Source organism: Salvelinus fontinalis, chromosome 8, assembly GCF_029448725.1.
Source record: "Salvelinus fontinalis isolate EN_2023a chromosome 8, ASM2944872v1, whole genome shotgun sequence".
NCBI classification, from domain to species: Eukaryota; Metazoa; Chordata; class Actinopteri; order Salmoniformes; family Salmonidae; genus Salvelinus; species Salvelinus fontinalis.
Window position 1 is genome coordinate 25,248,538 of NC_074672.1, and position 15,920 is coordinate 25,264,457.

At 39.6% G+C, this 15,920-nt stretch overlaps 1 protein-coding gene across 2 annotated transcripts in view; it reads right to left on the bottom strand.

Annotated features, from left to right (window-relative positions):
* Window positions 1-924: 924 nt before the first annotated feature.
* The window catches only part of LOC129860957 (intermediate filament family orphan 2-like), a 30,132-nt gene continuing 15,136 nt past the window's right edge, over window positions 925-15,920 (bottom strand). Inside the window, exons 2-9 of one of the 2 annotated variants that reach the window (XM_055931924.1) lie at window positions 11,367-11,427; window positions 9,597-9,695; window positions 8,522-8,707; window positions 4,635-4,798; window positions 3,951-4,155; window positions 3,308-3,406; window positions 2,920-3,056; window positions 925-2,632 (exon numbers count right to left, since the gene is read on the bottom strand). In XM_055931924.1, the coding sequence (XP_055787899.1) occupies window positions 2,527-2,632; window positions 2,920-3,056; window positions 3,308-3,406; window positions 3,951-4,155; window positions 4,635-4,798; window positions 8,522-8,707; window positions 9,597-9,695; window positions 11,367-11,427 (1,057 nt within the window). In that variant the 3' untranslated portion in view covers window positions 925-2,526. The remainder of the gene's footprint in view (window positions 2,633-2,919; window positions 3,057-3,307; window positions 3,407-3,950; window positions 4,156-4,634; window positions 4,799-8,521; window positions 8,708-9,596; window positions 9,696-11,366; window positions 11,428-15,920) is intronic. The other variant, XM_055931926.1, reaches the window with a different exon arrangement.

Consider the following 15,920-nt stretch of genomic DNA (forward strand, 5'->3'; position numbering starts at 1 on the left):
TATTCCAAGTTCAGACAGAAGGAGGGAGTCAGATCGCTATGATCGCCAGGAACTTTACTTTTGGTGTCTATTTTTAATTGTTGCGCTACTGGTGCTGGTTGTTGATGTTAGGTAGGCAGCTACAGTAGCAGAATGATGTTAACATCTTCTGGTTTTATTTCATTAAATGTATTTTATTTCATCTGGGTGCCCGTTCTCTTCAGTCTGAGGAAACACAGAGAGAAAGGTGTGTGGCAGATCACTACTTTGTAGAAGTCCATAACGTGAAATAAAACAGCTCAAGGTTAATTCTGTATATATTGTTATAAGGCCGTGTGAGACTATTGAAACATGTAACTTTGACAGTTTTGTTGTTATTAATATAGTTTACAGAGTGCTAAAAAGTGTTGCTGTTCCTAGCTAGCATGCCTTTCTGTGATGCAGACTAACCGCTAAGCAGCCGACTGGTGCTTGGGTTTTATTATGGGAGATGGAGTTTAGTCCCTCTAAGGTCTGAATGGGATAGAGGCAATTTCACGTTGTAACTTGTTTGTGTTGCAGTGTTTTTGTACATGAGTTGTTGTATTTTGGTACTGTCAACACTGAAAGCACCTAACAATGTATTGGGGATGTGAGACAGGATATGTGTTTTACCTTTCTTCATGCTCCTTTATAGAACAACTTGTCAGATGGTGCATTGGAGACTGCTGTGTTCCTGTCCTGTCCCTTCACAATACTATTGCAGATCAACATAAAAGCCAAAGACAGCTGTGGTGTCGCTCTTCATTTCTTGGTTCTCCTGTGGTACATATAAAGACCGCTACAACTGTCTGAAATGTGTTGCAATGTTATAGTAATTCAGATTAATTATATTTGTAATCAAGCACAAATTGAAATCTTATACAGTAGGCTGTCAATTTACTATCTGCCCCAAGACAGAACATGTTAAAATAAAGAGCCATCTTTTTATTGAATAAAATTGTATTCAATATATGGTTCAGTCATACAGTACATTTGCAAGCATCAGAATTCAGCTGCATTCTGCACATAAAATACAAATACGAAAACAAAACTTGCAGCCAGCAAATCCCTGCCAGCCATGACTGTTCCCAAAGAAACTAACAGATATATTCAATTACGAATGTCAAAAATCATGAACAATTCAAATGTGATTATCCTTTATGATTCAAAACTGCTCTTTTACATTTTTTGGAGAGCATACAAACCATGAAATCTAAACAAACATCCATAACAGAATCATAAATTATAAATGTTCATGCTAAAGTAGCATTTAACAAAAATAAAACAAACGTAATAAGGCAATTCATATTAATTCTGAGTCCAGCGTACATATCAGTAGCCTGGTCCCAGATCTGTTTGAGCTATTCTGCCAACTCCTATGGTTGTTATCATGCCAAACCAACCATTGGAGTTGGCTAAAGAGCACAAAGAGATCTGAGACCAGGCTCGTGTATCAGTAGGCACATGGGTATTATTTAAATGACCATGTTTGTTCATATTTACCCTCTGAAAATACTGAGTGACACCATGTTGAGGCCAAATGTACAGTTGGCACTGGTACAATGGTTTCACCTGTTTGTTTTAGAGAGATTTTAAACATAAAAATGAAGGAAAAAGGTAAAGAGACATTAAGAGAAAGAACGAGAGAATAAACAGAAAAGTAAATTAAGACAGTGTTGTGGTTTAGCTGTTAGCTTTGTATTTAGGTCTGTTTTCTTTTGATTGCCTTCTGAAATTGATAGGTGTAAATTTGCATTAGTGCAAATGTTTCGTATATCTGGCCCCAAGTCCTCTAGGCTGTCAGATTAATAGACAAATCATAACTGGCCAGCAAAGTAATGGAGGTTAGTCCAGAAAAATAAGGCTTGCTTATTGCATAGTACAGTACTTCAACTCAGTTTTACCCCTCATGTGATGGCTGTGTCCAGATATGGGGGAACTGGTACACATTTACTGACTTTACAGTACCTGCAAAGGCACTCCGGGCCTTCTTTGTATGTGTATAAGCAATGACATCTACAGTAAGGCAATCTCAGAGTGCATCCGAATCTGACTTCAGTGTGTGAAGACTGACCTCTTTAGTACATGAAATGCAATTTCCCTGCCAACACTTACTCTGAAATATATCATATGGACCACTTTGATAGACCCCCTAATGGCTGAATATGTCCGGATTTCTGTATCTTAACATGGTTAGGATGAATACTGGGGTGAATACACAGTTAAATGACCATAGGTGTACAGTAAGTTGAGTGTGTGTGGAGATATGTGTTGAGTAGGGGTGAGTACTTTAGTCAGTGATAGGACAGTGAGAAGCAGTGAGGAAGAACCAAAACTGCACCTTGTTGAGGAATACAAGTTAATTCCTGTATGGGTAATAAACGGTGAAGCACCAATAGTTTACATTGAGTCCATAGGACTCCTCCTAGATCAACTGGAAACCTGCTGAAGGAGACGAGGATCACAGCATTTCCTCCATCATCTCTGCTGGGAGGGGCCGGAGGGTCAAGGGTCAGGGTTCAGTTATCAGCTGACCCCTCCTACTGCCTCTCCGTCCTTCTCCAGCTCCTCCTGGATCTCATCACTGTTCCCTGAGTCGCTGCTCGCCACCGAGCTGAATGATGGAGACTTCCTATATCAGAGGGAGGAAATAAGGAAGATGTCAGTCATATCCTCTATGATTAGGCCTACTGTATTGACAGAGCAAGTCCAGAATTTCTTGACTAGACTAGTGCTTAATAACGTGAGGAGAAACAACTAACAATATCTTTGATGGTAAATACATTTTTTCGTACAAAAAAACAATGAAATAAAATGGAGACTGATTAATGTTGACGTTTCGGCATCAAATGGAAAAAATTTCCCATTGCATTGAAATTACATTGTTTCTCATCATGTATGGAGAAAGGCATGTCTGACCTGCCGTTGCCCCCTGAACCCTTGATGAGTCTTCTGCAGGTTTCCATCTGCACATCCAGGCCTCTCTTCATAGAACACATCTCCATGTACTCCTGTAGGTGACGGTTCATATCACTCTTAGCTGTAGCCAACTCATACTGGGGGGAGAGAGAATCAGAGAGGTGGGAGAGGAGGAGTGAAAGAGAGAGTGAGGGAGGTGAATGATGTAAGAGTCAGAGCAAAAGAGTGGGAGGAGATGTGAGAGGGTGAGTCAGAGGGGATCGAAGGGAGAAACAGGTTGGGGGGTAAATATGGAATGTAGCCAAATATTAATACCAATGAATGACTAACACACAGGAGAGTGAGTCACACAACATTAACTATGACCTCTGTTCTCTTGATCTCCCACCTCTATTTGCCCCATGGTCTCCTGGTACTCCTTCTCTCGGTTCTGGAAAAGCATCTCGGTCTCGTCGATCAGGCTACCCAGACTGCCATCCTGAGATGCCTATCAATCCACAACAGACCCATTTAAACGATGTGTACTGTAGCAACATTCAAAATACAGTAGTAGACTTTACAAGTTTTAATGTCACATGCACAAGTACAGTGAAATGCCTTTCTTGCAAACTCAAAACCCAACAATGCAATAATAAAATAAATTAGCAAAGTTGGGTCGGAGCTTGCAAAACGGCGGCCATCCAGTACGGCACCATCTTTTTGCAGCTTGGAGACTTGCGCTATCTACAATAAGCACTTTTATACAGTTAACATTCGTACAGTTGTAGAATGTAGATGGATAGATAAGGTAAATAAACACACAACACATGCACCAACACACAATTAGACAATAAACAATAAAATAAATTCAAATAATTAATTACACAGTTGTATTAACATGCATTTCCTTTACATTTTCTGAGGCCAGTCAGAATAAAGGCCTTACAGCACTAGGGCATGAGGTGATTAAATCATCAACAGAGACATCTGACTTTTTATTTTTTAAGTTCCCAGACAATGATTTTGGATGAACAGTAGGGGGCAGCACTAACCTGCCCAGGGCCTTCCCGCTGTCCTTCTGCTGCCCCACAGGCACCTGCAGTAGCGCTGGCTGCAGCACATGGGGTGTTGTAGTTGGCGAAGTCCTCCCAGAGGAGCAGTGTCTCCCCATTCTCCTCCCAAGCCAGGCTGTCACAGTCGTCATCAAAGTCAAACGTCTCCCTCCTGGTGACAAAGGAATTATCATCTATGCAAGTTCTGCATACAAGAGAGGGATGGAGAAGTGGGGAGAGGGAGGGACAGAGAAAAAGAGAGGAGACATGAAGGTGGAAAGGGAGGGGAGAAAAGAGAGAAGACAAAAAGGGAAAGGGGAAACCAAAACCGAAAGGCATGCACATTTGAAAAGGGTTGCAAAATGAAGAGGACAGGGAAGAGAAAGAAAACAAACAGACAGACAGTGACTGACAGACAGATGAAAACTTGACACAGTAACAAAGCACACATGAAACTGATTAGGAGATGCTATCTAACGAGACACACTACAGTGGGGATATAATTCAAAGAATCATATTGTATGGCTCAAACCACAGTTATTTGGATAACATTTTGACCTTAGTCCTTGAACTAAACCAGGTCAAAATCGACATGTTCCGGATCATGGCAATGATCCAGCACTCATTAGCAATTTAGGCAAAACAGGAAGTTACATAACACAAGTTTAAGGTTGGGCCACTCACAACTGGTTGAGCATGCGTTTCATCTCGTCTGTGATGTTGAGTGACCCTACGACGTGCTCCTCTTCATCCTCCTCTCCCCCACCAGACTCAGCTTCCATCTCAGGACTCCTCTCCTCACACACAACCTTACGCTCTTTCTTCCTGCACGACGCAGCACCAGCCCCCTGTGAGTAACACACCACACACTAGTCAACTGTTTGTGAACTAATTCACTGCACCTACTACACATGTGTGAAGGGGAGTGAGAGTGTGTGTGTGTGTATGTAAAATACAGAATTTCATGGACATCTTTATTCCTTCATATGGAATGGCCCAATATACTGGGTGTTTGACACTACCATACATAAGCAAACATACAGTACCAGTCAAAAGTTTGGATGCACCTACTCATTCAAGGGTTTTTCTTTATTTTTACTCTTTTCTACATTGTAGAATAATAGTGACGACATCAAAACTTTGAAATAACACATGGAATCCTGTAGTAACCAAAAAAGACTAATCAAAATATTTTATATTTGAGATTCTTCAAAGTAGCCACCGTTTGCCTTGATGACAGCTTTGCACACTCTTGGCATTCTCTCAACCAGCTTCATGAGGTAGTCACCTGGAATGCATTTAAATTAACAGCTGTGAATTTCTCATGTTACTTTTTAATGGTACGTTTACAAACATATTTTGATGAATAGAATTGAAACTTGTATTTCATTATGTGAAAGTGGTGAAATAAGTATAGCCAATTATAATTGTAATGGCTTAGCAGATAATAAGAAAAGACGATCAGTATTTACCTGGCTAAAAGAGAATGAATATAATATCTATTGTTTACAGGAAACTCATTCAACAAATTTAGATGAAGTTGTGTGGAAAAAGGACTGGGGGTGAAATATATTTCTCCCATGGGCAAAGAAATTCAAAAGGAGTGATGACAATTATTTAACAGTAATTCTGATCCATATGTGCAAATTGTCCAAACAGATCATCAAGGTACGGTAGATAAATTATATTAAATATGTTATTGGACAATAAACAGATATGACTTATTAACCTATACGGTCCAAATAATTATGATCCAAGCTTTTGAAAATATATATAAGAATTGATCAACTCTACAAGCAACACTAGACTCTATTATTATGGTAGGGGATTTTAATACGGTTTTAAATACCACTATGGACCATAAAGGAAATCACACTACAAACTATCAACCTAAGGCACTTAAGGAAATCATGAATGTCATGGATATATTGAAATTAGTGGATATATGGAGGCTTAAATATCCTGACCTAGTGAGATAGTGGGGCAAAAAAGTATTTAGTCAGCCACCAATTGTGCAAGTTCTCCTTGTGAAGACTTACAAAAAACATTTGACCTCTGTCATTGCCAACAAAGGGTATATAACAAAGTATTGAGATAAACTTTTGTTATTGACCAAATACTTATTTTCCACCATAATTTGCAAATAAATTCATTAAAAATCCTACAATGTGATTTTTTAGATTTTTTTTTCTCATTTTGTCTGTCATAGTTGAAGTGTACCTCTGATGAAAATTACAGGCGTCTCTCATCTTTTTAAGTGGGAGAACTTGCACAATTGGTGGCTGACTAAATACTTTTTTGCCCCACTGTAGACGTGGCGGAGGCTTAATCAAGCTAGTCGTCTTGATTATTTTCTTATACCATTCTCTCTGGCACCAAAAGTTTAAAAGTGTTGATAGGGGACAGAATACAGTCGGATCATCACATAATTGGCATATATATTACTCTTACAGAATTTACACGTGGGCGAGGATATTGAAAATTAAATCAAAGCATACTGGATGATAACTTGTTTATAACTAACTTGTTTATAACTTTTCCCGACATAACATAGGTACAGCAGATCCCCTTATTGTATGGGACACTTTTAAATGTGCCTTTAGAGGCCATCCAATTCAGTAATCATCTATAAAACAAAATAGATTTAGATATATATATTAACAAATATTAACAAAGGAAATTGAAGGACTAACAGTACAGATAGATAGCAATAAAAACTGTACCATAGAGGCACAGAATAAGTTAGAGTAAAAACAAAAAGAAATGGAGGAATTTATTCAAGAAAGATCCAGTTCTTTTTCAATCTTCAACATAGAAATGCTACCAATTTTTTTTATTGAAACTTGTTACAAATGGAGTCACGCATGATTCACCTAAATATATTTTGAAAGAGGAAGTAAAGTACTTTAAGCATATGTTTGTTTCAGTCTCCACTATCCGAAGCTAATTGTATGGATTTTTCCCCTTATTAATAATGTGTTTATACTTTCATACTATTGTTTGTACAGATGAACGTGGTACCTTCAGGCATTTGGAACTTGCTCCCAAGGATGAACCAGACTTGGAGGTCTACAATTATTTTTCTTTTGATTTTTCCATGATGTCAAGCAAAGAGGCACTGAGTTTGAAGGTAGGCCTTGAAATACATCCACAGGTACACCTCCAATTGACTCAAATTATGTCAATTAGCCCATCAGAAGCTTCTAAAGCCATGACATCATTTTCTGGAATTTTCCAAGCTGTTTAAAGGCACAGTCAACTTAGTGTATGTAAACTTCTGACCCACTGGAATTGTGATACAGTGAATTATAAGTAAAATAATCTGTCTGTAAACAATTGTTGGAAAAATGACTTGTGTCATGCACAAAGTAGATGTCCTAACCGACTTGCCAAAACTAGTTTGTAAACAAGAAATTTTTGGAGTGGTTAAAAAATGAGTTTTAATGACTCCAACCTAAGTGTATATAAACTTCAGACTTCAACTGTATATACTCACCCAAAAGATATATGGGGGATTGGAAATGATGTAGACAATTACATTGATGGAAGCAACAATCTATCCGCAATATTAAAGCTGATCCAAATAAAAAAATATTGCCCTGTTTGGTTACCTCTGCTGCAGAGGATAAGTTCATTAGAGTTACCAGCCTCAGAAATTGCAGGCCAAATTAAAACAGACACATCTCAACATCAACTGTTCAGAGGAGACTGTGTGTATCAGGCCTTCATGGTTGAATTGCTGCCAAGAAACCACTACTAAAGGACACCAATAAGGAGACTTGCTTGGGCCAAGAAAAAAAAAACAATGGACATTAGACCGGTGGAAATCTGTCCTTTGTTGAGTCCAAATTTGAGATTTTTGGTTCCAACCGCCGTCTCTTTGTGAGACGCAGAGTAGGTGAACGGATGATCTCCACATGTGTGGTTCCCACCGTGAAGCATGAAGGAGGAGGTGTGATGGTGTGGGGATGCTTTGCTGGTGACACTGTCTGTGATTCATTTAGAATTCAAGGCACACTTAACCAGCATGGCTAAAACAGCATTCTGCAGCGATACGCCAACCCATCTGGTTTGCGCTTAGTGGGGCTATCATTTGTTTTTCAACAGGATAATGACCCAACACACCTCCAGGCTGTGTAAGGGCTATTTGACCAAGAAGGAGAGTGATGGAGTGCTGCGTCAGATGACCTGGCCTCCACAATCACCCAACCTCAACCCAATTGAGATGGTTTGGGATGAGTTGGACCACAGAGTGAAGGAAAAGCAGCCAACAAGTGCTCAGCATATGTGGGAACTCCTTCAAGACTGTTGGAAAAACATTCCAGGTGAAGCTGGTTGAGAGAATGCCAAGAGTGTACAAAGCTTTCATCAAGGCAAAGGGTGGCTACTTTGAAGAATCTCAAATATAATATATAAACACTTTTGTGGTTACTAAATAATTCCATATGTGTTATTTCATAGTTTTGATGTCTTCACTATTATTCTACAATGCAGAAAATAGTAAAAATTAAAGAAAAACCTTTGAATGAGTAGGTGTGTCCAAACTTTTGACTGGTACTGTATCTATTTACCTTGCTCTCTGGGGTTGCTCTGGAGGGGCTCATGTGGGGACTCATGTTGAACATCTTGCTCATGTCTTCGGAGTTGCGTTGATGGGCCACATCACATAGTTTGGCCGTGATGTCAATGCGTCTGCAGATATCCATGTCCACCTTCATGGCCTTCTCCTGGATCGCAGTGTCCAATTCTGACATTTCCTAAAGGATGGAGTTGGTTTATTGTCACAGTCAGATAATATCCATGAGCTGTGTCAATTCTTACATTTGCTTAATACTGTCAGTATGAGAGAGTATCGTTTTCTGAGGCAACATTTTCCAATTACGTAGTTAAATCTAGTTAAGGCCATGACTTGCACTTTTAAAGTAATAAACTAACTGAAAAGGCACTTAAAAGGTGCCATTGTTTGACAATAAATAAATAAACGTAAGGTTTAAGAAGTCACTGGGAAGGGCCAAGAGTCATTGTGTGTGAAACAGCAGTCTGGGCAGGTTTTGGCTGGTCTGTGAGCGTAACTACTCCAGACAGAGAGTGTGGAGCATTCATTAGAAAGCTGTCCAAAACCACAGGGCCTCAAAGAACAGGGGGAGGCTGTGTGAGGCGAGCCATAAGGGTTTCTCATCTCACTGCCACTCGGCGTCTGCCTTTCTGTCTGCCTTTCTGTCTGTGTGTGCAACTAACTTAGCTCCCACCAATTCCAAAGGAATTTCTTGGTCTCAGTGTTCAAGGGAGAGTGTCTATGTGAGGTATGATAACATGTGTTGTGAGCATTCTGACTGCCAGGCTATACAGCTGAGAGCGGCCACATGCATCAGTAACAGAACAGATGGGTGGATGAAATCAAATATAAGTGGTTGGGTGGTAATAAATGGGTGTAATGAAAAAATGTATATAAACAGTGTCAAAAAGTTTTATTAAAGACAGCAAGTTCAACCAGTCCGCACAATTTAAAGTTGGTTGGGTGTTTCTAGTTTAAATGAAGCACACACACTACTAAGTGATTACTTTGTACTTACCATTTTACCATGCCATTTCTGTGTAAATAGGAGAATAAGGGACTGTAAATAAAGCCTAAGCATCATTACTTACATTATCGGTCATGAGGCTCTTGAAGACCCCCAGCTCTGTCTTGAGTCTCTCCACCTTGTCAGTGAGCTCCCCCTGAACCACCTCAGACTCCTGGGCACTCTGGAAAGGGCAGACCATGGAACACTCAGCCAGATCACACTCTACATCTAATCTACTGACACACCACGGCTCAATATCAAATCAAATGTATTTATGAAGCCCTTTTTACATCAGCAGATGTCACAAAGTGATATACAGAAACCCAGCCTAAAACCTCAAAACAGCAAGCAATGCAGATGTAGAAGCACAAACTCTTACACGTTTATGAATAACCATGCACTAATTCTAAACCCCGGAAGGAGTTCATTCCATGTTTATCCCTTGTTTTCATTTTGAAAATGTGTCTTAAAACATCTTGAAAACATTACAATTAAATTCCTATTGCAACAGTATCCCTTTCTCAAGATAAAGTCTGCATAACATGTTGAAAAGTCATTTTATTACTCTACAATCCACTATTTTGATGCTTCACAGAAACAATGTCAAAGTGGATTGAGTTCTGGGTTTTGGGCCAAGAGCTCCAATAAAAGTCATCTGGAATTCTGCTAGCGGGAAATAGTTGAAACATAGCTAGTCAGTGTGAGTCAGTGCTATTGGCTTTTTACATTTGTTATATGAGTAACGTGTTTCAGTCTTTAGGGGTTATAAGACACAGTAACACACCCAGCATTGGTTCCCTCTGACTAACATGTACACAGCGGGACTAAAGCATCTGAACCCAACCTGTCCCCACCCATATCTATGTTCTATCCTGAACTTTCCCATTCTGTTTTTGTAAAACAACATTCAGACACACAGTACACATTTTAGTAATTTAGCAGGCACTCTTATCCAGAGTAACCTACAGTAGTGAGTGGATACATTTTCTCCATACGAGTCCCCCGTGGGAATCAAACCCACAAACCTGGCGTTGCAAGCACCCTGCTCTACCAACTGAGCCACACAGGATACATATGTCAGAGGCATCCGAAGATAACAAGTCACAATTCCTGAATAGGTAACTTACTGGCAGTCATGCAAAACACCCACAAACATGACACAGAGTTCCTGCATCAGGTCCAAAAAGTTGGAGGACAATCAGACCCAGACCTGAACAGACCCTGTCATAAAAAAAAGAGGGACTAGGACCCGAACGGACCCAAGAACAATCAGACATAGACCCGTCTAGACCAGACCCGATTAGACCTGAGTGACATATAAAAAGTATATATATTAGCCAAGTTGCTCTTCTGGTTAACGAAAAGGTCTTTATATTTTGGCTAGGCCTTCTATAAATAAATAAATTCCCTTATTAGCGAAAAATAAATATGCTATATAGAGCCGTGGTCGGGTCCACTCGGGTCTATAGTTACATAGATCCAAGACCCGATGACAATCAAACTGGACCCAACCCGGGCCTGAAGGAACAGTTAGAATTTTGAGAACCTGGGTATTTGGCTTCAGGTGGACCTGTGAAGACCTCTAACACAGAGGCTGAGCCTGCATCCCAAGAATCTGTATTTTTCCCCGGAGTGCACTTTTTCACTTCCTTTCATGGATTGTCCCTTTATGGACAATGCCTTTTGAACTTTGGATTTGAAAGGAAATGACTGGTATAAGAAATATGTTGGAAACTCCCTTTAGTCCAGCCCACGCCTAGATACTTCAGGAGAAAAGACTGGGATGCAGTGAGCTAGAAGAGGGAGAGTGGTGTGGGTATGATGATTTAAGATGGCATAGATGAGCTCTCACCTCCTGTAGTGTCTCCACCATGGCCTCCATCTGCTGGCGCCTAGACAGCTCCTCCTCCCATCTGGAACACATCACACACAGGCACACACATGTTTGTTTTACTATCCTTGTAGGGACCAAACAATTAATTTCCATTCAAAATCATTTTTTCCCTAACCCTAACCCTAATTGTAACAATAACTCTTTACCCTAAAATAGCCTTTTTCCTTGTGAGGACCAGCGAAATATCAGAAGTCCTCACAAAGATAGTTAAACTAAAAACACACAGGCAGAGTTGCAAAGAAAAAGCCATATCTCAGACTGGCAAAAAATATAAGATTAAGATGGGCAAAAGAACACAGACACTGGACAGAGGAACTCTGCATAGAAGGCCAGTATCCTGGATTCGCCTCTTCACTGTTGACGTTGAGACTGTGTTTTGCGGGTACTCTTTAATGAAGCTGCCAGTTGAGGACTTGTGAGGCGTCTGTTTCTCAAACTAGACACTCTAATGTACTTGTCCTCTTGCTCAGTTGTGTACCGGGGCCTCCCACTATTCTTTCTATTCTGTTTAGAGCCAGTTTGCGCTGTTCTGTGAAGGGAGTAGTACACAGGGTTGTACAAGATCTTCAGTTTCTTGGCAATTTCTTGCATGGCATTGCCTTCATTTCTCAGAACAAGAATAGACTGAGGAGTTTCAGAAGAAAGTGCTTTGTTTCTGGCCATTTTTAGTCTGTAATCGAACCCACAAATGCTGATGCTCCAGATACTCAACTAGTCTAAAGGCGGCCAGTTTTATTTATTCTTTAATTAGCACAACAGTTTCAGCTGTGCTAACATAATTGCAAAAGGGTTTTCTAATGATCAATTAGACTTTTAAAATAATAAACTTGGATTAGCTAACACAATGTGCCATTGAAACACAGGAGTGACGGTTGCTGATAATGGGCCTCTGTACGCCTACGTAGATATTCCATAAAACATTTTTAGCCGTTTCCAGCTACAATAGTCTTTTACAACATTAACAATGTCTACACTGTATTTCTGATCAATTTTATGTTATTTTAATAGACAAAAAAGGTATTCTTCTTTCTAAGTGACCCCAAACTTTTGAACGGTAGTCTATGCTTTTATATCAGTCTAAGCCCTGTATGGACAGTGATGACAGCAGCTTAATTAGACTTAGAGAGAGAAATATAAAAGCCTCTAGGGTCACTAAGCAAATATCAATGGACTGTTCGATATGCTATAACCATTTACCACCCTGTGGGCAAAGATTACTTACAGCGATTGGGAGAATAAAAGTGAAAAGGTGTGGGTAGTTGTAATGTATTTGCTCAGTTACCCAGTGCCAACGTTTGATTCAATGTTCTTAAACATTTTATTTGAATGTTTCAACATAATGCCCTCATAAACGTCACTTGCTAGACATTCATCCTTGGATACTCAGACAAATAGAGAACAGTGGCTCTCTTTCGAGGAACGCTACAAAGTGGACATGGAAAAGAGCACAACAATACTTTGAAGCATCAGGAGAGGGGTTGCCACTGCCAGATATGCTAACGACACAAGAATAGCCAAGAATCACCTATTGATTCAATTACATCAGTGTGTCGTTACAGCCTAAAATGCACTTCAGATTATCTCTCTCCTTCTCATTTACATATCAGTTAGGGTTAATCTACGGCCAAGACATAATTCTATATCAGATTATATACACAGACCTTTATCAGTTCAATAATGACTTTTACTCTGCTCTTCAGAAGGACTTGGTAGATAGATAGCTGTTTACTCTGTTAATATATAGTCAGACTGACTGAGATTCACCCCTGTATCCTCTTACTCTTCGGTTCCCGAGGCTTCTGACCAAAATTGAAAAACCTTGGGGCTAAATTTAGAGGATGTACAGTATCTAATCCAAAAGCACCAAGGCTGTTTTTAACTTGTCAACATGGATATGCTTACGTATACATGCCATTTAGCAGACAATTTTTTTCCAAAGAGACTTAATATCACACATTCATACATTTTTATATGGGTGGCCCAAGAGGGTATTTAACCCACAATCCTGGCATTGCAAGCGCTATGCTCTACCAACAGAGCTATACAGTTCCACCATGCTAATTTAGCAAAGGCCTTTTGACTTCAAATGGTAGTTTCATATACCATCTTCAAAGAAAGTGTTACTATTAACACAAAATTAAGCTAATAGTTTTCTTTTTGAACTTCAAAGTTGCCTTTGGGGATTACATGCTAGAGGGTACTTTTTTTGCCACTTTTGCCAGCAGATTTTGAGTGGTCAGTTAAACCAATGTTCTGCTCCAGGCTACTGATTTCCAAATGTATAAAAAAGACAGGAAGGCTTGACAAATTGGAGCAATGAAAGAGGATGTCATTGTCTAGAAAAAGCAGCTCCTTATAACTAAGAGCCGTATTGTTTTACTGCCACCCATCCACTCACTCTTCCTTAGTATGTAAGCAAGCTTGGTCAAAACTGTAGTTCAAAAAAGGTACAAGCCTCAGCACAAACTAAGCTGATATGACAATCAGAAACATTCATTATCAAAGTAGATGGAACGTGATATAAAGCATTCTACCGATAGAATATTCCGGACAGATCTTTTCTCCTTTTAATGTATTTGGTGACTCACAAAGACACCAAAATAGGATAGGGGTTGAATTAAGAAGTGCACTCTCCATCTCTCTCTCTGCAGGACGGCTTGGGGCAGGGAGCAGAGGGGGGTGGATACACAGGCAGACAACAATCCCATTAGGAGGCAGGTCCTTGTGCCAGGATGCAGTGCTGGCTAGACTCCCCTGACAGTAGCAAAACAACACACCCATCCCTAATACCACCATCCATGGATAAGGATGGGACATTGGTGGGTTAGAATGGTGAAGGTCACTCTTAAAGCCATAATCTGTAATATTTCCATCCGCTAATTGATAATTTCAACCAATAAAATATAGGCTACACCTTTTTGGAAGAATATGGGATTAATTCCGAGGAAGCAGTCATCAGATAGTTTGTATGGGGTGTTATAGTAACCAGGTCAGAGGTGGTCCCTGATCGGGGTCTCGTTCATTAGGGATACATTTTTAAACAGAGTGAAACATTCCAATTCAGTTGCTTGAAAGTGTTGAGGCCATTTTAATCCTGATGAATATCAACAAGCTTCATAAAAAATATATATATATTCAAGGGTACAACATCAAGTGTAAAAAAAAAAAGTTGAACTTTGAATCCTGAAATTCACTGGTCACAGGCTGCCAATTCCACTCCAATGCCCTCTTTTTCAAATAATAAGTTGCTGACCATACAAACCTAATATTGGTAGCAGTCATAATAACACTGTCATCCAAGTCAGCTCATTCTTTCAGCGTTCTTTTTAAAACACAGCCTTCTCTGGTTGTTGAAACAATGGGCCCTTGTTAAGGCCTCACAAAGTTAACGAGTGGAACACACCATAACTCTGAAGTACATGTGGCCCCAAATCTTCAAACAATCAAATGCGAATGAAGCCCTAGTTAATAAATGAATAAATAAATGCCATTTAGAAATCATGTTCAGTTTGGCACGTCATATGACAATGGTTTGATAGCCCATACAGTTATGTCAGAAATTAGATTGATGAATGCCCATGCATTACATAATAGCTAATATTCCACAATCCAGGTTTATAAATTGGACCTTTATCCTGGTTACTCTTATTGATGGGCGCTTTGAGAGAAATCGACCATGAACACTCATTGGTAAATTAGGTTTGAATTGTCAGAAGCACACAGAAGGAAAATAAGAGGCCCCTCTTTCATAATATCTTAAGTTTTTACCGTCGGGGACCAATTTGGAAACAAAAGTTTTATTTAATACTTTAAGTGCTGTCCTCTGGGAATACAATGTACATCTTGTTGTAGACCTAAATGTTTTTTCCCAAATAAATTATTTTCAATTCAACGTTGTTAATCCACCTCAGTGTGTCTGTGTCTCTCTAATACTTTAATAAATGGATATTATTTGAAATATAAACATGTGCATTACATTGGCACTGGAATTCCAACCCAGGGGTAAATAACCCTGACAATGCATTCCACTGGAGAACGACAGGGCAAGGAGCACTTGAGCCCAACAGAGACAGATGGGATACTCCTACAATGGTCCTACTGTGGCCTCCATTGGGTTGGGCCTCCTCCTACACTGTTATATTATTCCACACCGATCAGAGGAAGCATGGGTCAGTGTGGAGTGAAACAACATTCGACTAAACCTGTATGAGTGACAAAGTCAAATACCTGTTGTACAATATTTACTGCCATTCTGGGTGCTACTTCACTCACCTGTTCTGTGCATGCAGACATTTGCATATTCTATAGTCAAAATCTGACTTAACTTGTTGAGTGCAGCAGCACATTTCCCACTGGCGCATCTTGCCTTTGTTTCCTTACCGATTATAATAACTTTGTACGTGTGTGTTCATGCAACAGTAAGTACCTTATCATAATGCATACTTGCTTAATTAGGTGTGCATGCAATTAATGCCCAACTCTAGATTATATTTTTTATATTGTATTATTATA